This window comes from Lutra lutra, chromosome 5 (assembly GCF_902655055.1).
Source record: "Lutra lutra chromosome 5, mLutLut1.2, whole genome shotgun sequence".
Lineage (NCBI taxonomy): Eukaryota > Metazoa > Chordata > Mammalia > Carnivora > Mustelidae > Lutra > Lutra lutra.
In genome coordinates this window covers 79,520,898-79,545,601 of record NC_062282.1, presented here as the reverse complement: position 1 = coordinate 79,545,601, position 24,704 = coordinate 79,520,898, and the positions used below count along the sequence as shown (strand labels likewise).

Genomic DNA, 24,704 nt, shown 5'->3' with positions numbered 1-24,704 from the left:
ATTCCTCATCCTACTTATATCTCATGGTATCTTAGTTGAAACCTGAGTAGGAACACACTTGGCTTTTTTTTAGCATTTTATTTCAAATGTAGCTTTAAAGGCACATCTCATGGTTTTGACACTTTTCAAGTAAAGCACTAGTTCAGCCAGGAGAGAAAAAGCTGGTATTATAAACCATGCTTTTCCCTACTGCATGGTTTGCAGCAGTAGCTCAGATGCAGGCAAAAGCATGAGCTGGTCACTAACAAACAGGAAGAGCCCTCCTGCCACTAGTATTCGAACATCTGCACAAGTGTTTCTGGGCTAAAATTATGACCCAGGTTCTAATGTGACATCTCAATATGCCCACTGCTGATCTTCAGGCCTTCACTGATTGGTTCTTGGTCAGAAATAGCACCCATTATAATGATCTCTGCTCGACTTGTAATGTAATGCTTGAGACTATGTTAATTTATTTCACTTTAATGCATTTCTAAATGGACTTAAAACTAATTTCTCATTAACTTTTTTTTTTTTTTTTAGATTTTATTTACTGGACAGAGAGAGTACAAGCAGGAGGAGCAGCAGGCAGAAGGAGAGGGAGAAGCAGCCCGACCTAGGGCTCGATCCCAGGACCCTGGAATCATGACCTGAGTTAAAGGCAGACGTTCAACCATCTGAGCCACCCAGGTGCTCCAATTTTTCATTAACTTGACACATACTTTGTAAGCTCTCTCTTTAGAGACCGGTGTAGGTTTGCTAAAAATCTACTGAACTGTTGCCCAGACATTTTGAAGGGCATAAGTTTAGAGTTCATTCCTCCCTTGAAACAAAATCCTTTTGCGGGTAGTGATCATTAGTTTCCTGGTTTCCAAAGACACTCAAAAGTAAAGAATCTTTTATTTGGCCCTATGGTACTAAATCAGCTCTGGGGATAATGGTAGTTAATCAATTACTGTCAAAGAGACAAAGTAGAGAAACCAAAATTATATTTAATCTGAGTCTTAGAGTAATACTATTACTCTAGTTTCATTTAAAATAAGATAGATTTGGTCTCCAGATATTCAATAAAGGCCTTTGACACTACTTCCAGTGTTTCAAGGAAGAGATATGGAGACAAAAGGAACTACTTTCTCCTGGCAAAGTATCTAAAACTTCTCAGTTTGACAGCAGTTTCCAGCCCCTGGACACAGAATGTGTCCGAGCCATACAAAGTTAAAGTTCTCCTGACAGAAAGAAAAAGGAAGGAACTACATACCTGTGCATTCCCGCTCGGAGGGAGGCAGAGTAACGCCAGTCAGGGTTGGGCTGTCGCGGCTGCAAAAAATCACAAAGGGAGGTTTTGTTAATAAGGCAGAGTGGTGATCACCCTGTGATTGATTAGCCTATTTCTGAAATATTTCTCATATCTGAAAAAAGTATCAAAGGAGCCATTTTATGGGCAACTCTAAGATGCTATCCATATATATATAGCACTTCAGGAGAAAATGAGCTCATCGGGGTCCTTCCACAGACTCCGTATCATGGAAAAACCAGACTTAATGATGCTGTGAGGACCAGCTGTGGCTTCGCCTTGTTCAAAACAGGTCCATGTTCCTAAAGCAGCACTAGAGGGAGGGCAGGCTATTTTGAGACGGGGAAAGCTTTCATTGTTTTGCCTTCAAATGCTTCACTAAAGGAAGGTCTCCCATTTGGTATTCTAGCTAGAACAGGGCTCAGACTCCACGAGTTCTGCTGGCCGGCCACACTGCAAAGGACTGCGATCTGCTGCCGGCTTTGCAGACTGCAGCATGTCCCACCCAGGATGGATGGGGCCCAGCCGCACGCCAAACCACGACGGGAGTCTGAACTTGTTTTGCTACACAGTCCTTTTCATAAAATCCTACCCGCTCCCTGCTTTGCAGAGTGTTTGGCCTCCTCCCTCAATTACTGCGGCTCAGCTCTGATTGCTTAACAGGGAGTGTCTGAAATGCAAAAAGGGGCTGGCTCAGTCTGCCGCACCTGTGTACTGGAAGGACCTGTTACCCTTTGTCCACAAACTGTCAATTCCAAGTGGAGGGGACGAAAAAGGAAAATATAGGCCCCTGAAGACTGTTGGAGGAGTTATAGGTTGCGTAGAAGGTACTCAGGAATCTCTGGGGACAAAACGAACCACCATCACTATCTGGTATGTATTAGCAAAAATTTTGTTATAAAAGAATCCTCTGAGGGGCGCCCGGGTGGCTCAGTCTGGTAAGCATCTGCCTTCAGCTCAGGTCATGATCCTGGGTGGGGTCCACAGGGCTCCCTGATCAGTGGGGAGTCTGCTTCTCCTTCTGCCCCTCCCTCTGTGCATGCGTGCTCTCTCTCTCTCTCAAATGAAATCTTTACCAAAAAAACCCCTGATGGATGTTCCCCTCAACATGTTTTCATGGGCAGAGATTAAAGTGGCTCTGTCACTGAATACTGAAGTCTATTTGAGTGGAAAGATGAACAGATGGAGGTTGTATTCTAAAAATTCCTCCGGATTATAATGATCATATTCTGTAGATACAAAGCCACAGAAATACCAATAAACTTCTTCAAAATGTCAGCAATTCCTATTCTTATCCTTTTTATTGTTTATTCAAGGATGCAGAGTATTTCATAGCCACACTTTTCCACAACACTTCGGAAAGGAGTGATCAGCGTCTCAACTCCCGGACAGACTTGTGGGTGGCTAGATGGTATTCAGAAACTTAGCTGAAGTCAAGGCCCAGAAAAAGCTACAACTCTAAGATACTTTACTGCAAATGTCCCCATACATTAACTGCCCTCTCCGGTCCCTTCCACTCTGCTGGCAAGATAGGAATATCATCCTTGGTGGTTAAATTCACAGCATTCTATGGATGTTCCATCTAAAGTAGCATAAAACTCTACAGATAGAATGAAAGGGTTCTCATTTTCTACTAGTGGTGTTGCAGGGACCAAAAGAGAAACAATTTGCAACTCATTCTGTAAAGCTGGAAAAACAACTGAAATATTTCCTATTAATCCAATTATCACCATCTCTCCCCTTACCATCAGCAGCACTCGTGTCAACGGTGAGAACCTTCCTTTAGTAAAGACTTGGATATCCATTAGGTAAATGTTGCCAATTTTTCTGTGATTGGGTAACATTTGTGATGAAAACTGCTGCGACTTCATCTTTGGACTGAAAGCACCAACCTCGTTTTGCTGAAAGGCACAATTCTAGTAGGACTGACTAAGAGACTCAGTTCCTGGGGCGCCTGGGTGGCTCAATTGGTTAGGCGACTGCCTTCTGCTCAGGTCATGATCGTGGAGTCCTGGGATCAAGTCCCGCATCGGGCTCCCTGTTTGGCGGGGAGTCTGTTCTCCCTCTTCCCCTTCCCCATCTTGTGCTTTCTCTCTCTTTCTCATTCTCTCCCTCTCAAATAAGTAAATAAATAAATAAAAATCTTAAAAAAAAAAAAAAGGAACTCAGTTCACTACACAACCTCACTTCCTCAACTATAACTTGTCACGCTATTTTCTGTAATAGTCCATCAGCAACAAGGTGCTTCTCAGATTCATTTATCAGAATTGTAGTTATGACATGTCTTATGGTAGTAAGACTGGGCAGGGAAAAGAAAAGGAAGAATATACAGTGTTTTAAGTTTCCACACGATATTAGGCAATAGGATAAGCACTTTAAACATACTGTTGCATTTACCCTAACACTTTTTTTAGACCATTAATTCTATACAAGGTGTATCTGTTTCATCCATAAAACATATGAAGATCCTCATATATTCATAATACAGAGCTATGTCCTCAGAGCTTCACATGGTTCAGGTATTGGGTAGGTTTTAAAAATGTTTCTGAACAAATAAACTATTATGCAAGAGTAACATTAATGTACTTAAATTTATAGAAATAAGAAATCTGAGCTTTAGAAAGATTAAATCACTTGCCTGATTGGTGGGTTTGGCTGATTGTTACATTTAGGTCTCCCTAACACAAAAGTTTGTGCATAAAAAAAAAGATTTATTTATTTGGGGGAGAGAGAGAATGTGAGCCAGGCAGGGGACTGGGGGGGGGGGGAGTTGGGTAACAGGGACAGAGGGACAAAGAGAGAGAAACTTTCACAGACTCTTCACTGAGGACGAAGCCCATCCCAGGACCCTAAGATCATGACCTGAGCTGAAACAAACAGTCAGCCACTTAACCCGAATGAGTCACCCAGGTGTCCCACAAGAGTTTGTGTTTTAGACTAATTTACATGGAATGACATATATTGTTGACTCTTGAACGACATAGGTGTGAACTTCATTGGTCCACTTACATGTCGATTTTTTTTCAATAAATACCATATATAGTACTGTAAATGTATTTTCTCTTCCTTATGATTCTCTTAATAGCATTTTCTTCCCTCTAGCTTACTTTATTGTAAAATAAAGTATATACAATATAAATAAAATATATTTATACTATATATATAATATAAAGCATATAAAATATATAAAAATACACCATATAAAATATTTACATAACATATAAAATATGTGTTAACCAACTGTTTACATTCTTGGTAAGTCTTCTGGGCAACAGTAGGCTATTAGTAGTTAAGGTTTTGAAGAATCAAAATTTATACTTGGATTTTCAACTGTGCTTGGGTCTAGCACCCCTAACCTTGTATTGTTCAAAGACCAACTATACTTTCTTTTTTCTCTTTGTTACATCTCAGTTTCCCAGATACTGGTTTATTTTTAAATGACACAAAATTTCAAGTAATAAATAAATACATGTGGGTTCCACCCAAGCTTGATTAAAATCAGAAAAACTCAAGTTTAAAAGTTGACTACTGATATACCAGACACATTGGGGACATATACTAAGGATTTGAATGAAGTATGATTGTTTAGTTTTCTAACACTTGATGATACATTCCAGAGCTATGCTTAATTCCTATTGGTGGAAAGCCCCACTACATTCTGTTGTTTCAAAGCTTAGTCCTTCAGGACACTAATAGCCACAAAACTCCAGATGTGGAAAAACTGAATTAGGTAGTCCATACAGGTGATGTAGCATTAATGAAGAGCAAGAAGCCATTTAAGTTTCTACCAAAATTATAACAAAGATTTAACTTATCCTGTAATGATATTATTTATTATTTACACCATAGAATATCTGAGCTATAGAAGGGTGAACCACCTCTTTCAAAACAAATTTAAAATAAAATAGGTTTAAAATACTTTATCTCCTTCAAAAGAAAAAAAATCATAGGACCACTCAGGAAATGACACTCCTTGTCATGGAAATCCATGCTGATGCTATTGGTAAACCATCCTCTGAGACATGAAACTACATGCAATGTCTCCTTTTCTTCCTATAGGGACTCTATTAAGGATGTATCCTGCAGATTTTTCACACTGATACTCTGTGATCATTAGTATAAACTATGAGAGGCAGAATCCTAAAATTCCCCCCCAAGATCTTCACACCTTGATGTATGTGCCTTGCATAATCTCCAAGAATAAATATGATGGCTCTTACTTTGCTTGGATTATGTCATATGACACACTTGGCTTTAAGACAGGGAAATCATCTGGGCCGAACTGATCTGAGCACATGAGCCCTTTAAATCTGGGTCTAGAGATCAGAGACAAGAGTTGGAGAGATTTGAAACTTGGGAGGGATTCCACAGGAGAGAAGATTCTCCACTGTTAGCTCCAAAGATGGAGGGTATCATGAGGCAAGGACCTGAGCACAACCCCTAGGTAAGTATGGAGTCCACAAAGAAGTAATATCTGCCAACAGCCTGAATGAACTTGAAAGCATATTCTTCCTCAAAGCCTCCAGAAGACAGCTCAGCCAAGGTGCCATATTGATTTGTGAAAACCTAAGCAGAGAACCCACTCACATCCTGTAGGACTCTGAGAGAGTAAATGGGAGTTGTTTTAAACCACTGATTTGTGGCAATTTCTTACAAAGCAATAGAAAATGAATATATAAACCGTTGGGTCAATAAGGCAAGAAGAAGTATAACATTTAAAATAATCACTGTTATATTACATATTAGTCTTCTAGTAAGGCAATTGAAAAGATGAGAAATATGAGAATTCTAAGTGAACTACTTTCCTCTGAAGTCACTTGCTAATCCGTGAAGCAGGAAAGTAAAATAAATATAGTATTGCAACATACTAATGGGTTCTAGTACAACAGAAAATGCTAGGTTTGCTTAATTCTGGAGGCACAGCCTGCTAGCACAGCAGTTACTCCCTCACTCACAGTTTTACTTCCCTGGAGCCCAGAGTCCTGACCCTGCAAGGCCAGAAAGGAACTGATGTTGCTTGTGTGCCAAGGAACTAACATTTTTCTTCACCTTTGCAATATCAGATATTTCTTTGCATTTGTCAAGTTCAAATTCCTGAAAGAAAAAAATTTGTAATTTTTAGGTGAGCAGATTTGAAATGTTGCTGAGGAATCCTCTTGCCCTTTGATTTTTGAAATCGTGATTATAGGTTATAATGCTAAAAATATGATCATATGGACAAACTAAATTTATATTCATACTTAATATACACAGGAAGTTTGAACCAGGTGAATTCCTAACAAAAGTCACATTCAAAAACACCTATAAATCTCCATTAAATTCATCGAAACCTCTGGACTCAGTAATGGCAAGTTTTCCTCAAATATCTGCGAAATGACATCATCCTAACCTCTCATTGAGAGCAGAAATTGGTGGCAAACCAAGGCAAGTATCCAGAACTGACTCTGCTCTTCTGTCAAGCAGACAGCATGCCAATGGGCAATTTATAATATGCCAGGCTGTGTCCCTGCAGTGTTTGGAGGTAGACCAGATGCCCAGGCGACAGCTCACCCCTGGGTCAGAGGAAAGGGTAAGCCAATGACATTCAAGCTACAATAAATAGATTTCTTCATCAATCAGAATATTTGCAAGATAAAGAGACGGAGAAGAGCTCAGCCATAATTCCATCTGGCTCAGCAGATCTGCAGAAAAAGCAAGGAAGGAGGTAATTTGAAGAAATTATTACATTACCAGACCAAAGAGAATCTTTTCTCAGAACAGTCTATAACCAATATGGAAATGGCAAAACAAAGTAGCCCACCACTCAAAAGCAGCCATGAGAGGATGGAACACAGGAATAGAAGTTCACAGATAGAATTTCTTTGCCTATTCTGACCATTACACAGGTTTCATGAATTCACCACCATGTCCTTTTGCACTAAGTGTAAATTCTGATATAGGACAGAGTCACCAGATAGAAAGGTTGGTCCTAAGGGAAAAAATTAGGTGCCACTAGAAGAAGAATTAGATCTTTCAAATCACTGCATCCACAGTTAGGGGTGCAAGTGTATAAACAGTGGCAGAAATACGGAAGATCCGATGGCTACAAATTGCTTGAAAAGAAATGGCAGCAAACTGATTTCTGCTAGTGTTTTGTGATTTCCACATCTTATGCCACCTGCTCCCACAGAAGCACAGTTGGACAGATCTGCCCAGAGCACTCAGAGTGACTCCTGAGGAGTCAAGGACCACAAAGGCACAGAATCTACCTTAAGATTTGGTTTCCTTTTCTTGGAGGCTCTGAAAGGGGTACCAACCACATTCAATATCAGGTTTTCAGAAATCTCCAAAAAGAAATTCTGCCCCATTGCCAAAAAGTTACTTTGGAGAGCTCATTGCACAAATGGCTCATGAAATCAGCTCACTGGGGGGTGAAATCTATCAAAAGATTAGAGTCTGATGTTAAATGCTGTTTAATAAGCAAAAAAGAGAAATCAGAAAAAAGAACAGAGATGAAAGATCGCCACAGTCTATGCCAAAGTGAAGCAGATAAAAAGATATCAGCTTGAGAGTAACATTTTTACCCATTGATCCTCCCGACTGTGACCTACTTTTATGCAAGGAATTACTTTCTCCTAAAGCAGTCAATTTACACTACTAGGTGAACCCATACGTAGTAGCCAAAATGCCAGATTATCACATAACGAAAGGAGTATAAGCATTGGGATTTCTGTCTACGCATACTATTTGAAACAGCATAATCTTTGAAATCAGACAGACAGGACCGAAAATAGAATAACAGAATGACTGGGTGTGTTACTTAACCTCTCTGAGCTTATTTCCTTATATGCTAGATGCAGGTAAGTGTTTCTTTCATGTATGATTTGCGGGGAATGAAATCACACATATATCGCAAAGCAGAACATTTTTATATAGCATAGTGGTCACTGATTGCAGATTCCCTTATTCATCCTTTATCATCTTCATCTCATCTAATGTGCGCACACGGCATGAAGTTTCCCCGCCATCTGCAATAACTAGGTAGGGAAAAGAGAAAGCCTACCGTGGGAGTTTAACAGGTTGATCTAGCAGTCATGACTTTCAGAGCTGAGTGACTTCTGCTTCCATTCTGCCACGTTGACCCGACTCACTCCCTTCTAACTATAATAATTTCAGGAGCTAGAGATCTTAGGGTTCTTCACCGGACTTTTGAATGTGGCTGGCAGAAATCTGCCTTGATTAAAATCATGCATTCATTCTCCTGCCAAAATCCCACAGGAGCAAGCACTTTTCTGACATACTTTTCTCCCTCAGTTAAAGGTTTGTGTATCAAAGTCCGTATTAACACACAGGTCAGTGTAAGACAGAAATAGTTCATGTATCAAACTACCACAAGCTTTGAGCCTAGAGGAGGGGAAGAGTGTCCTTCAGCTGGGCTTCCAGCTCACAGCTGGTGGCAATGCTCTCCCAGTCTCTTCACCACCTGCAGCCCACCCCAGGCCCAGAGGGGCTTCACAAGAATATTTTAAGCAAATGTCTACAGCATCCTTATTGAAAGCTAAGCCTTTTTTACATGCCTCCAAAAGCGATGATCTAAAGAATTCTGGAAACTCCTTGATTTTGTCCCCCTATTCTTCTTAATCTGCAATCGGCCTCCCATGATTGCTCAATATTGACTAACAGGCTTCTCTGATACATCCACTTACAATGTACATGGGAGGGCGCCTGGGTGGCTCAGTGGGTTAAGCCGCTGCCTTCGGCTCAGGTCATGATCTCAGGGTCCTGGGATCGAGTCCCACATCGGGCTCTCTGCTCAGCAGGAAGCCTGCTTCCCTCTCTCTCTCTCTCTGCCTGCCTCTCTGTCTACTTGTGATCTCTCTCTGTCAAATAAATAAATAAAATCTTTAAAAAAAAAAAAAACAATGTACGTGGGAAATACTCTATCCATCTGGGCTTTATTCTGTATTGTATGCATTACTTTCCTCAAGATTAGCAGGAATTTAGAATGTGAAACTGTGGACATTAAAAAAAAAGATAGCTTTGGAATGTCAATGAAAATACATCACAAAAATATAGGAGGGACAAATATTATTAATTCCTTTTGTAGTACCTCTGAAAGTTCTAGCTACAAAGTAGTTGTTTGGGATGATAACAATTCATCACTATGGATGGAACAAAATTCTGGCTTTTGAAATACAACTTCAAAGTATCACAAAGCAGAACCTCTATTTTCTATTCTCAAGCATGCGTATGGAGACACACTACACAAAAGCATCCACACATTCATGCACTGTCCAGTAATTTACACACCTTCTTCATAATAATGAGCAAGTGACCTTTGCCTACTTAAAACTTAAGGGGCGGTTGGGTGGCACACTCGGTTAAGTGTCTGACTCTTGGTTTCAGCTCAGGTCATGATCTCAGGGTTGTGAGATCGAGTCCTGAGTCAGGCTCAGTGCTTAGCACAGAGTCTGCTTGGGACTCTCTCTCCCTCTGTTCCTCCCCAACCCCCCACCTTCATGCTCTCTCTCGCTCTCAAATAAATAAATAAATCTTTAAAACACAAAACTTAAAACCCGTGCATTTACCAACACCTGTCTTTGATGTACAGCAAGCCATCCACTTTCCAAGGCTTTTCTAGCCATTGCCAACTAAATCTTAGATCCAGAAAACGAACATGTGCTTTGGAATATGTTGGACTATTTCTTGAAGTCCTGTCATTTAACTTAAAGATAGAAAGGACTTGAGAGGCTACTTCACATCTCATTAAAACCTTTGAAATTGTCCGCAGGAAGTCAGGAGATTTTACAGATTACATTTAATCTACTGCAGGGAAATCATATTACAATGAACGTGCCCTATGCCAAGAAAGCTGACAAACGGGAGAGTTCTTTTCTCCTTCTCCCCAGTCCCAGCTTGTCCTGGTATCCACCACATCCCCACTTCCTCAGTCCACTTGTTCTAATACCTCCGTAGCCCAATCAGACAAATTCGTTCTTGGTCTCTTTGCCTTACCATCCTTCATTTCCTCAGGTAGCCCCTACAGTAGAATTACCGTATCAATGAGCCAAAGCACACTTGGGCTGCAAGGTGAGATCCATAGTCTCATGACCTCTGACATGAATTGCCAGAAGATCCTATCACATCAGTTTGGCGCAATTACCAGAAATAGTAACTGGATAATTTTCAAGGTATAAACAAGGACAGCATGCAGAGTCCACCACCACAACGCGTAGAGGTCTCAGAGCTTTTTGAAAACCAGCACTCCTAGAGTACTTCCGAAGAGAACTTTCCCTCTAGATGATACAGCAGAGGCCATTTCTCCTTGAATCTCAAAACATTACCCAGTATGGCATCATCTTATTCTCAAGCCTGTTCCAGCCCTCTGCAGAGCTCTGTTTTAACATCAAATATTTAAGACCAATCCTTATTTCTCCAACATTGTTATGGTCAAGGCTTCATACGTCTGGAAAGAAAAAGTAAAACAATTCTCTGATGTTACTTTTCTAGCATGGGAACAACACAGATTATAATCAAGTCACAGGTACTATATATATTCAGTTTACCAGGTAACCCCATCACTGTTAGTAACTCAACAAAGCCAATGACACTTGGGGCGTGGGGAGGGGATGTGTGAAAACACATGACCCCTTGACTGCTATCTCACCTCGTTTTGAGAAACAGCATCATTTTTGAGAATAATCAGGTTCCCGGCACTCTGCCCACTTTGGCCTGTGAGGTGCCTGCTGTCACTCGCAGCTGCTTGGGCTCCCCCAGGCCCCAGTCCTGTCTGTGCCCCTGTGTTATAAAACATGAAAGTGTCACTCCCTGAGCCTGCTGTCAGACAGGCCTTGTAGCAGTAGGTCTTGGTGAGGGAGCCATTCCCTCGCACTTCAATGAAGTGAGGCTGCACTTTGAGGCCATGGGGTATCCTGGCATCGATATTGTTATTGGCCTGTTTGTTGAGTTCGGCGGGGCAGCGCTCCCTCACTCCACAGAAGCCCCCACAGCACGCGGTGCCGTATGCCGTGTAGCGGTAGCACTTGATGATGCTCAAAACAATGATTGTCAAAAGAAATATAAAAGACACTGTGCTTAATGCTATTATCAGGTAGAGCGTAATTTCAGAATATGTCCGCGGATTCTTAACGTGTCTCTGAGTATCTGGGAGGATTCTGGAGACTCTGTCCACCACAGCCACTGTAATGGCCACGGAGGATGATAGTGATGGCTCTCCATTGTCTCGGACCACCACTGTCAGGTTGAAAGTAGTTCCACTCTCATCTCCCATCTTCCTGGTAGTCCTAATCTCTCCTGTGTGTAGCTCAACTTTGAAGAGGTCCAGGTCAGAAGTCTGGGCCAGATGGTAAAAGAGCCAAGCATTTTGGCCAGAGTCTGAATCCATGGCTATGACTTTGGTGACCAGATAGCCGGCAGGGGCAGTCCGAGGTACCATCTCAATGGCTGCTGAAGAGTTAGTTGAGGTAGGGTACAGTATGTGGGGGGCATGGTCATTCATGTCCACCACATACACATTGGCGGTCACAGTGCTGCTCAGTGGTGGACTCCCCTTGTCCTGGGCCTCCACGGTCACAAAGAACTCCCGAAACTTCTCATAGTCAAAGGAGTTGACAGCATAAAGGCTGCCACTGGCACTGTTAACGGAGACATAGGAGGTGACTGGCAGCCCTTGAATCTCCCTCTCCAGGAGGGAGTAGGTCACCTCCGCATTCTCCTTCTCATCTGGGTCTGTGGCTTGCACAGTGCAGAGCAACACCCCTGGCAAGTTGTTCTCCTCGATGTAGATGGAGTAGGAGTCCTGGAGGAAGCTTGGTGGGTTGTCATTGATGTCAGAGATCTCAACCCGCAGCGTCCGCTGGGATGTGAGCTGGGGTACTCCCCCATCGGTGGCCGTCACTGTGATGTTGTAGGCGGGCACACGCTCCCGGTCCAGCGGACTGCTCACCACCAGTGTGTAGGAGTTTCCAAAGCCGTTCAGTCGGAAAGGCAGAGAGGCCTCCAGGCCCAGACTCACCTTCCGGTTGAGGCCCGAGTCTTGGTCATTGACACTGAGGAGGGCCACAACGGTGTTGGACACAGCGTCCTCAGGCACTGGGCTGTACAGGTCCGTGAGCACTACCTCTGGTGCGTTGTCATTCACATCCACGATGTCCACCAACACTTTGCAGTGACCCACCATGGGCACTGGACCCTGGTCAGTTGCCTGCACATAGATCTGGTAGGAAGAGGCCTCCTCATAATCCAGCGCTCCACTTACCCGCACTTCCCCAGTGCTGGCATCGATGCTGAAGAGCTGCCTCTCCCGGTCCGACGTGTAGCTGCTCAAGGAGTACCTGAGCTCGCCATTGGAGCCCTCATCCGGGTCGGAGGCATTCAGCTTCACCACCAGCGTGCCTGGCGGGGCGTCCTCCCGAAGCTGGACGCGGTAAGTGGACTGGTCGAAGGTGGGAGAATTGTCATTAGTGTCCAGGACACGCACGGAGATCTGTGCGGTGCCCGAGCGGGCTGGACTGCCGCCGTCCACAGCTGTGAGAATCAGGTGGTGCAAGACGGCCTGCTCGCGGTCCAGGCCCTTCCGCAGCACCAGCTCCAGCACCTTACTGTTCTCCTGCAGGGGTTTCAGGTCCAGCTCAAAGTGCTCGCTGGGGCTGAGCTCGTAGGTCTGCACCGAGTTGGCGCCCACGTCGGGGTCCTGCGCGCTCTCTATGTGAAAGCGCGCTCCAGGGGCCACCGACTCGCTCACCTGAAGCCGGTAGTCGGGCCGCGGGAAGCGCGGCGAGTTGTCGTTGATGTCCAGCACCTCCACCTCCACGGCGCTCACCGCTACGGGGCTGTGCGCCAGCACCTCCAAACTGAGCAGGCAGCGAGGCCGCTGCTCACACAGCGCCTCCCGGTCAATGCGCTCGTTGACGAAGAGCGCTCCACTCGTCAGGTCCAGCTCCAGGTAGCGCGGACTGGGCGCACCCAGATGGTTGATGCGCAGGCAGCCGGGCCCCAAGCGCCGCAGTTCCAGCCCCAGCGCGCTAGCCACGTTGCCCACCAGCGCGCCGGGCGCCTGCTCCTCCGGCAGCGAGTATCGCAGCTGGGAGGCCGCTGGGCCCGGCAGCAGCAGTAGCAGCAGGAGAGGCGGCGGCGGCAGCAGCCAGGACATGGGCGGCCGGAGTCGGGGATGCTCTGTCGCCCCAGGTCGGGTACCCGCCAGCTCCATAGCCACCGGCCGCGGCGGAGGTGGGAGCCGCGGGGCAGGGCCGGAGGCAGCAGTTTTCCCAGCGGTGCTCCACGCCCGGGCCCCGCCTCCGCCTCCGCTCGTGCCACCCTGCGCCCGCTCCCCCACGGCTCACGCGTTAGCAAACGCCGGGGGCCGCTCCGCTCGTAGGCCCTCCGGAGGGCTCCTGGCCCCGCCGCCCCCGCTGACGCCCCATATCCCAGCTCCTCCGCTTGCCTCAGAGCCACTCAGCCTGGCTCCGCTGCCTGCCTGCCGCCGCCGCTTCAGAGGGAGGGAAAAGGAAGCAGAAGGGGAGGGGGAGGAGCGCTCCGCAAGTCCGGCTCGGATTCCGCACCGAGGTGGCAGACGGCAACCGGGTGTGATCGGTCGCTCCAGCCACTCCAGCCCCGGCTCCCTCAGCCTGGCCCCGCGGGATCCCGGCAGACCGCGGGAACGCGGCCACTCCCTTTCTCCCTGCCCCCAGCTCCCTGCTCAGCCAGTCTCCAAGGTCCCTCCGTCGGCTAACGCGTCTCTTAAAAAGATTATTCTAGGACAAGCAGTTCTGTCTCTAGGACTTGGGCTATCAACCTTCCCAGGAAAAGATTTCCAAGCGCGATTCAGGAAAATAAACTCGGGGCCTTAGCTTAGTAGGGGTATCTGGGCGGCGCTCCACATTCAAGAGAAACAAGCGCAAGGGAGGCGCTCTGGGGTTGCTGACGATGGGGATTATTCACCTGACCCCAACGTTTTCCCTACAATACTCCTGAATAGTGCAGAAAGTATTCAACTCCTGGGGCAAAGGGAGGAGGATGGCAAGTGCGGTTCTCTTCTGTGGCGCAAGCCCTAAAGTAACATCCTGGGATCCCAATACTCAGTTCTGCTAGTAGCCAAGGGGCGCTTGCTTTCAGCGTGTACCTTGACAAATAACCAAGAAAACATCCAAAATTTTCTTTTAAAAACTGGCTCCATAAAACTGCAGGTGAAGGTCTTATTTGACCCCTTTGTATCATAGTGGGGAAATCTGGCAAAATTTTAAAGAAATTCTTCCCTCAAGTTTTTCCTTCTTTTACTCCAAATCTTTTTAATTTATCATCCAAGACATTTTCTTTGTTCTTTCAAGAGTGATTTAAAATTTTTTCTTGAACAGATGACAATGTCTTCAAGAGCCTGCAAAACCATTATATCAAGAGGGTGACTCTTGATCTCCCAAGCCAGGCTAGAATTTGGACTCCATGAATGCTTTGCAGTGAAAAATCTGCTGTTATTAAGCAAAATGGGGGACATTGGGATTTATCTTACAACAGTCAGCAGTTTTGATGGCTGCAGCTCCCCTCCCATAAATATGAGGTTCCTTTCCACTTCTGGCCCTCCTTCCTCCTAAGACTCAACCTTGTATTGCTACAGAGACAACAAAAAGACAACCAGTTTCTCTTCAGTGAATGAGAAGGCTAAAGGATCAGAGGAAGTGTCGCTGTGCTGTGTCACTGCCTCTTCTTCTCTGTTCCAGACACCCACTCTTCCCAGGCCATCTCCTCTCTTCCACAGGAATTTAAAATCCATTGCCCCACGTGCAAAAATCACTCACCAAAAAGTCCTGTCCCTTTCTCATCTCCCAGCATCCTCTCATTCCTCGATCTCCCTCTGTGGGTCATTTTCTAGCTATGGGCTGACATTTAACATTCTTCCCTCCTTGAGGGGATGCCTGAAGGGGCCAAGGCAATGATCCTAACACCCAGATTTCAAAGGCCTGAACTAGGACCTCCCTTCCTTCCCACCCACTAAGTGCACTTGCTGACAACACTCCACAACCCAACCAATTTGATTCCAGAGATGCTCCCAGATTCCTCCCATCACTGCTGCTTCTTATTTGTCCTCTTCATTCCTTCAAGGGTGCAGAGTGGGAAGCAATTTCCATCACATACTATTCCTGTCTCTTTTCTTAGGTCTCTGGCTTCTCCTTCTCTGTCTGCTTCCTCCCCAAATGTCCCTACAATAACTCTGCCTCTGTTTGCTATGGTAATTTGATCTCAGAAAGCCTTAAACTCTCAAGTGCATGAATTGTAGGCCTGGCCTATGTCTTCACCCATTACTTAATTCTGAAAATAAATGGCTTATAAGTGGAATCAAGTTATAAGTTGTCAGGAAGAGTGACCTTTTCTTTTTTCATCTCCTCCCAGGGCCTGACAGTCACTGCCACCTCTGCCCACAGCTCAGAAACCTGGCTACTGGGTATTGACCATGCATGGATCCTGTGCCCCTGAAAAGATCATAGGCACTTAAGGAAGAGTGACACTTAAAGTGACAGAGGCTTTGTAAAGTCTTTAATGGAAGCCCCCAAGTGTCACATCTCTAGAGAAAAAACAAGGCTTGTCTTTTAGCAATTTTGTCATCTTTCAGGAAGGACACCTGCCAGGTTATCCGTTTTGATGTGTCAGGATCATAAGTTTCAACTAGTATTTATATCCTCAGTGATTGAGAAGGCAAACAGAAAGCCAACACAAATCAGTCATCTTTTCAAAGACGTTGTCCTAAAGAGATTGTACTATATTTGGCACTACAATGATTTTGTTCCACACACTACTGTACTAAGCCTCTTGCCAACCTTCCTAGTTGGTGGAATGAGATTGCTCAGATTGCTGGCAAGTGCCCTGTCGACAATATGAATGAATGTTAATGCCTTGACCACTGCTTCCCTTACTATGTACTCCTTCCCTTGGACCTTCAAGAACCCCTATTAAAAAGCAGAATAGCACAGTGTTTAGGAACACAGACTTCGGAGTTGGTCATCCACTTGCCAGTGACTAACCATATGGCCTTGGACATGCACTGAAATGTAAGCTTCAGTTTACTCATTTTAATCAGGGAAGACAGACAATATTAAGTAAGGGTAGTTATGATTATAAGAGATGTTGTATTTAAAGCAATTTACATAGTGACTAACAAGTATGTTATAACTATTATTATTATTAAAATGCAACAATTTATTATCACATAATACTTGACAGTCTCTATATAGCATAGCGGAAGTCAGTGATGATGGGAGCTGAGTGTGCACCAAAGTTAAGCTTTCCCAATTACTTCTAGAGCTTAGCCTATATTTTAAAAACAAAAACCAGTCCCTTTTTATATCGCTAAGGAAAAGGGACTTCTGTCATGAGAATTCCTTCAAGTGATTTGCTTCCTCACAAGAGATTCACCTTTTGTTTCTTTTTAAAGATTTCATTTATTAATTTGAGACACAGCAAGCGGGGATAAGAGGAGAGGGAGGTGGGTAAACAGACCCCACTAAGTGCAGAGCCCAATGTGGGGCTTGATATAGGGCTTCATGTGGTAGCTTGTTCCCAGGACCTGAGATCATGACATAAGCCGAAGTCAGATGCTTAACAACTGAGCCACCCAGGTGTCTCCAGAGATTCAACTTTTTAGGATACATGAAAATACTTGAGCAACAGAGCACAGCAGAGTTCCCAAACATGCTGTAATCTCCAGCACACAGCACAGTGCTAGGCACTTAATGTTTTTTGAACAGAACTAAATTTACAACTTCTGCAATTCTCTGAAATAGAAACAGCTTCTTCTTTTTGCTCCCTCCAAGTCTTACATACATTACAAAATCCATCTTAAAACTCATCTAATCCAAGAAACATTGTCTTGTGTCATAATGGCCTTTTTTCCCTTCTTCCGCAGTCTACTACATATTTCTGAATGCTGACATGTGTCATTCTTCATTCATCCGAATGGTTTAATAGTATCTCTTCACCTGAATTATAAGCAACCTGCAAAAAGAAGTCATGTCCTATACTTCTGTGTATTCTTTTTTTTTAAGATTTTATTTATTTATTTGACAGAGAGAGAGAGATCACAAACAGGCATCCTATACTTCTGTGTATTCTTTTTTTTTTTTTAAGATTTTATTTATTTGACAGAGAGAGAGAGAGATCACAAACAGGCAGAGGGGCAGGCAGAGAAAAGGAGGAAGCAGGCTCCCTGCTGAGCAGAGAGCCTGATGTGGGGCTCAATCCCAGGATCCCAGGACCCTGAGATCATGACCTGAGCCAAAGGCAGAGACTTAACCCATTGAGCCACCCAGGCGCCCCACTTCTGTGTATTCTTCACAGTGTGGGAAACCTTATAAACTCTCAATAAATAATAATTGTGTCATTTTCTTCAGATCCTTTTTGGCAAATTCAAGAGCTGCTACAGTTTGGGCTTGTCCTCTTCATTGTATATGGACAGACTATGTCTAATGGAGAGGGGGCTCAAGAGTCTGAAATGAATGTACTGTGGATTTTTTCCTTTAAAATTTGAAATACTTTGTATTTCATATTTGTATATACCCCTGGAGAACTGAATCCCACTAATAAAGTTGCTGAACTCTAAAAAATGTTCTGCCCAAAAGTATTAAGTGATCATTCTTTCTACTTTATATTGTAATCATAAAGTACAAGTACTTGTTACTTATAACTAACAAAAAAAGTGACAGGTTAAGAGAAGTGCCATGATAGGCAAGGTTTTGTGCCACAGTAGACACGGTTTTGTTTATCCCCATGGTAGAAAATAATTTTGAGATAGTATTCCTCAATTATATCCCTTCATTATATTTGTAAAATGAATCTATCATGAAGTCACTGGACACAAGAGCAAAACCAATCACAACACCACTGAATTAAGGCTACAAGAAAAATACCAGCACTAAGTAAACTCTCCTAATTCACATAAATTTTTCCTTTATTATTGCATCATTACAAATAATTTCACTTTGAGATGATCAGAACCAAACCATCTGGAGTTTTTTGGCCATGGGGCAAGGGGACATACTCCATTAGTTTGATTGGGCTTTTTGGGCAGACCATGATGAGAATATCTGCCAAATCAGGAAGGATTTTCATTAGTGCAGCCCCAAAGTTGTTAAAAATTTTCACTTTGTTATAAAGGACCAGGACTTCTGGTCTTTATGCATCTCCAGAAGTCAAATACTTCCCTATATGGTTACAGCATTCTCTATAGGTACACCACCCAGTGGATGGGGACATAAAAAAGATTTTTCGTGTAACATGACAGCTAAATTTTTTTCACATTCCCTTCCATCCAGAAGGCATTAGCTTTCAGGGAGAAACCTCTACATTTTTAGTTCTGAGAAACTAATATACTATTGATTCTGAACTGAGGCATCTAAAAATTGCTTAGAATAAACAAAGGGACTCAAACTATCTTTGGATGAGTAACAGTAAAAGGAGAGACTAGGTTAAAGGATTGGGGCAGACAGTGCAACATTAACAGATAAAACCAAACTGTTCAATTAGTTTCTGGCTCTGCTTCTCTATCAGTATTCTCAATGGAGATAGCCTAACAAAAATTATAGAATGTTAAATGTTGAAAGGTATTTAGAAAATGTATTGCCCAGATTCTTTGTTTTTCATTGAAGGAAATGTTTAAGCAGAACTTAAACCTCAAGATCGGTGCCAGAAGTAAGTCAAGTGTCTTTAACAAGATATATGATCTTCCAGGGTAATGGAAGAATTTACAGATGTGACCAGGGAACCAAATTTCCTATTTTTTTTTTAAAGAGTGCCTTTGAATTTGATATAAATTCCTTCAAAACTCTGATATTAATAAAGTGATTGTTTATGAGCACTTAAAAATGAAGGCATTCATGCTACGGACTACTTAACAAAACTGGTAACATCAAGCCAACTGCATAGACTTAAAAAAAAATATTTCACATTGGCATTCTAGATTTTCAGTTACCAGAGTCTTTGATAAGGGAAATTCTACAGGCACAACTTCTCTGAAGTTCATAGAGACAGTTAAACAAAATCTCCCAATATAACCTTGCAGACAAAATGAAGAAAGAAAAGCTGCAAAACAATATAATTAGGTGATTGCTTAACTGTGTGAATAACACTGCCAAAGAGTGTTTATTAATGGAATGCTTTAGAACGTTAAATCTAACTGGGTGAATACAGCAATCCAACTGACCGGTCTTAGCCTATTTAACATTCTATCAGTGACTCAGGACAAGGAAGCATCAAGTGTCCAGGCCAATCCAGGAACAAACTGAGTTTTCTGGAATGAAAACAACTGCCTAGGTTAGCCATGTTTCTAACTCACTGAAAATAGCACCAGTATTCCATTTGAGATTCAATACCTGCCAGAAATTCCCAAGTTTGTCTTTAAACTAATTTCGGGCTTCTAGTATTGCCATTAAAACTTGTTCCAAGTTTCCATTCATCACTCGAGGCCTCTTATTTTAATAGAAATCCTTGTCTGGCCCTGTTTCTCCTTGTAATTCTTGGGATTTTAGCCATAGAATGAACTAAGACAGGAATCTGGCACTAACGAACATCTTTGTTCCCAAGTGGGTTTTAGCCAAAGCATTCATTGATTTGGATGCTCTTTTTTTTCTTTCTCAAAAAAAAAAAAACAAAAAAAAACAAAACAAAACAAAAAAAAAACAAAAACCCACCATACATCTTATTGTGGTTGCTTGAATTTAAACTGTTTTCCAAGATATGACCCGGGCTCAGTCTAAGTGAAGGCCATAATTTGTTTGCTGCTTAGGAAAAAAACAAACAAAACTGTACCTCTCAGATATTTCTCAGAAGTATCTGTTCATATATTCAAAGTATGAGGTAACTGTTGGCTTTGGGGATCCCTCTTTCACCCTGATGCCTTAGCACTTAACAGTTATTATTTCTAAACATATTATCTCATTTAATCCTCACAAGAGCACAGTGAGGTTGGTATTGATGTAAATACTGGATCAGAATCTCCAGGAAACGGGGGAGGAGTCAAGATGGCGGAGAAGTAGCAGGCTGAGACTACTTCGGGTAGCGGGAGATCAGCTAAATAGCTTATCTAAAGATTGCAAACACCTACAAATCCAACGGGAGATTGAAGAGAAGAAGAACAGCAATTCCAGAAACAGAAAATCAACCACTTTCTGCAAGGTAGGACTGGCGGAGAAGTGAATCCAAAGCGACGGGAAGATAGACCGCGGGGGGAGGGGCCGGCTCCCGGCGAGCGGCAGAGCAACGGAGCAAAATCAGGACTTTTAAAAGTCTGTTCCGCTGAGGGACATCGCTCCAGAGGCTTAACTGGGGTGAAGCCCAGGCGGGATAAGCGCGGCCTCAGGTCCCGCAGGGTCACAGAAGGATCAGGGGTGTCTCAGTGTCGCAGAGCTTACCGGTATTAGAACGGGGAAGCCGGCTGCAGAGACAGAGCCGAGGAGTGACTCTCAGCTCAGGGTTGCCTTGAACTGGTCGCAGGCTCGGTCAGCTCGGAGCGCGGCCGGAGGCCAGGGTGACGGGAGTCATTGGGCGCTGTTCTCTGAGGGCGCACTGAGGAGTGGGGCCCCGGGCTCTCGGCTCCTCCGGGCCGGAGACCGGGAGGCCGCCATCTTTATTCCCGTCCTCCGGACTCTACGGAAAGCGCTCAGGGAACAAAAGCTCCCGAAAGCGAACCCGAGCGGATGACTCAGCACGGCCCCGGGTAAGGGCGGTGCAACTCCGCCTGGGGCAAAGACGCTTGAGAATCACTACAACGGGCCCCTCCCCCAGAAGATCTACGGGAAACCCAGCCAGGACCAAGTTCACCTACCAAGGAGAATGGCGGAATTCCAGAGGAGAAGAAAGCAAAGCACGGAACTCATGGCTTTCTCCCCATGATTTTTTAGCCTTGCAGTTAATTTAATTTTTTTTTCTTTTTCAATTTTTTTTTCTTTTTCTCTTCTTCTGCTAAATTTTTTTTAACTTTTACCGTTTTTTTTAACGTTTTTTAAATAGTTTATCTAATATATATATATTTTTTCCTCTTTTTATATTTTTTCTTTATTGGCTTTCTTTTTTTTAATAGTTTTTTCTTTCTTTCTTTCTGAACCCCTTTTTATCCCCTTTCTCCCCCCTCACAATTCAGGATCTCTTCTGATTTGGCTAAAGCATATTTTCCTGGGGTTGTTGCCACCCTTTTAGTATTTTACTTGCTCCTTCATAAACTCTTATCTGGACAAAATGACAAGGCGGAAAAATTCACAACAAAAAAAAGAACAAGAGGCAATACCAAAGGCTAGGGACCTAATCAATACAGACATTGGTAATATGTCAGATATAGAGTTCAGAATGATGATTCTCAAGGTTCTAGCCGGGCTTGAAAAAGGCATGGAAGATATTAAAGCAACCCTCTCGGGAGATATAAAAGCCCTTTCGGGAGAAATAAAAGAACTAAAATCTAACCAAGTTGAAATCAAAAAAGCTATTAATGAGGTGCAATCAAAAATGGAGGCTCTCACTGCTAGGATAAATGAGGCAGAAGAAAGAATTAGCGATATAGAAGACCAAATGACAGAGAATAAAGAAGCTGAGCAAAAGAGGGACAAACAGCTACTGGACCACGAGGGGAGAATTCGAGAGATAAGTGACACCATAAGACGAAACAACATTAGAATAATTGGGATTCCAGAAGAAGAGGAAACAGAGAGGGGAGCAGAAGGTATATTGGAGAGAATTATTGGAGAGAATTTCCCCAATATGGCAAAGGGAACAAGCATCAAAATCCAGGAGGTTCAGAGAACCCCCCTCAAAATCAATAAGAATAGGTCTACACCCCGTCACCTAATAGTAAAATTGACAAGTCTTAGTGACAAAGAAAAGATCCTGAAAGCAGCCCGGGAAAAGAAGTCTGTAACGTACAATGGTAAAAATATTAGATTGGCAGCAGACTTATCCACAGAGACCTGGCAGGCCAGAAAGAGCTGGCATGATATATTCAGAGTACTAAATGAGAAAAACATGCAGCCAAGAATACTATATCCAGCTAGGCTATCATTGAAAATAGATGGAGAGATTAAAAGCTTCCAGGACAAACAAAAACTGAAAGAATTTGCAAATACCAAACCAGCTCTACAGGAAATATTGAAAGGGGTCCTCTAAGCAAAGAGAGACCCTCAAAGTAGTAGATCAGAAAGAAACAGAGACAATATACAATAACAGTCACCTTACAGGCAATACAATGGCACTAAATTCATATCTCTCAATACTTACCCTGAATGTTAATGGGCTAAATGCCCCAATCAAAAGACACAGGGTATCAGAATGGATAAAAAAACAAAACCCCTCTATATGTTGCCTACAAGAAACTCATCTTAAACCCGAAGACACCTCCAGGTTTAAAGTGAGGGGGTGGAAAAGAATTTACCATGCTAATGGACATCAGAAGAAAGCAGGAGTGGCAATCCTTACATCAGATCAATTAGATTTTAAGCCAAAGACTATAATAAGAGATGAGGAAGGACACTATATCATACTCAAAGGAACTGTCCAACAAGAAGATGTAACAATTTTAAATATCTATGCCCCTAACGTGGGAGCAGCCAACTATATAAACCAATTAATAACAAAATCAAAGAAACACATTGACAAGAATACAATAATAGTAGGGGATTTTAACACTCCCCTCACTGAAATGGACAGATCATCCAAGCAAAAGATCAACAAGGAAATCAAGGCCTTAAATGACACACTGGACCAGATGGACATCACAGATATATTCAGAACATTTCATCCCAAAGCAACAGAATACACATTCTTCTCTAGTGCACATGGAACATTCTCCAGAATAGATCACATTCTTGGTCCTAAATCAAGTCTCAACCGGTATCAAAAGATTGGGATCATTCCCTGCATATTTTCAGACCACAGTGCTCTAAAGCTAGAACTCAATAACAAGAGGAAATTTGGAAAGAACCCAAATCCATGGAGACTAAACAGCATCCTTCTAAAGAATGAATGGGTCAACCAGGAAATTAAAGAAGAATTGAAAAAATTTATGGAAACAAATGATAATGAAAACACAACAGTTCAGAATCTGTGGGACACAACAAAGGCAGTCCTGAGAGGAAAATATATAGCGGTACAAGCCTTTCTCAAGAAACAAGAAAGGTCTCAGGTACACAACCTAACCCTACACCTAAAGGAGCTGGAGAAAGAACAAGAAAGAAACCCTAAACCCAGCAGGAGAAGAGAAATCATAAAGATCAGAGCAGAAATCAATGAAATAGAAACCAAAAAAAACAATAGAACAAATCAACGAAACGAGGAGCTGGTTCTTTGAAAGAATTAATAAGATTGATAAACCCCTGGCCAGACTTATCAAAAAGAAAAGAGAGAGGACCCAAATAAATAAAATCATGAATGAAAGAGGAGAGATCACAACGAACACCAAAGAAATACAGACAATTATAAGAACATACTATGAGCAACTCTACGCCAACAAATTTGACAATCTGGAAGAAATGGATGCATTCCTAGAGACATATAAACTACCACAACTGAACCAGGAAGAAATAGAAAGCCTGAACAGACCCATAACCAGTAAGGAGATTGAAACAGTCATCAAAAATCTCCAAACCAACAAAAGCCCAGGGCCAGACGGCTTCCCAGGGGAATTCTACCAAACATTTAAAGAAGAACTAATTCCTATTCTCCTGAAACTGTTCCAAAAAATAGAAATAGAAGGAAAACTTCCAAACTCATTTTATGAGGCCAGCATCACCTTGATCCCAAAACCAGACAAGGATCCCAACAAAAAAGAGAACTACAGACCAATATCCTTGATGAACACAGATGCGAAAATTCTCGCCAAAATACTAGCCAATAGGATTCAACAGTACATTAAAAGGATTATTCACCACGACCAAGTGGGATTTATTCCAGGGCTGCAAGGCTGGTTCAACATCCGCAAATCAATCAATGTGATACAACACATTAATAAAAGAAAGAACAAGAACCATATGATACTCTCCATAGATGCTGAAAAAGCATTTGACAAAGTACAGCATCCCTTCCTGATCAAAACTCTTCAAAGTGTAGGGATAGACGGCACATACCTCAATATTATCAAAGCCATTTATGAAAAACCCACCGCAAATATCATTCTCAATGGAGAAAAACTGAAAGCTTTTCCGCTAAGGTCAGGAACACGGCAGGGATGTCCGTTATCACCACTGCTATTCAACATAGTACTAGAAGTCCTAGCCTCAGCAATCAGACAACAAAAGGAAATTAAAGGCATCCGAATCGGCAAAGAAGAAGTCAAACTATCACTCTTCGCAGATGATATGATACTCTATGTGGAAAACCCAAAAGACTCCACTCCAAAACTGCTAGAACTTGTACAGGAATTCAGTAAAGTGTCAGGATATAAAATCAATGCACAGAAATCAGTTGCATT

General features: G+C 43.0%; 1 protein-coding gene across 3 annotated transcripts in view; it reads right to left on the bottom strand.

Moving 5' to 3' along the window:
• Positions 1 to 24,704, bottom strand: part of LOC125099906 (protocadherin alpha-C2) — a 111,902-nt gene that overhangs the window by 31,069 nt on the left and 56,129 nt on the right. The window contains exons 1-2 of one of the 3 annotated variants that reach the window (XM_047729527.1): positions 10,920 to 14,077; positions 1,238 to 1,296 (exon numbers count right to left, since the gene is read on the bottom strand). In XM_047729527.1, coding sequence (XP_047585483.1) covers positions 1,238 to 1,296; positions 10,920 to 13,481 — 2,621 coding nt within the window. In that variant the 5' untranslated portion in view covers positions 13,482 to 14,077. Of the gene's footprint in view, positions 1 to 1,237; positions 1,297 to 10,919; positions 14,078 to 24,704 lie in introns of those variants that run through there. The other 2 variants (XM_047729526.1, XM_047729528.1) reach the window with 2 other exon arrangements.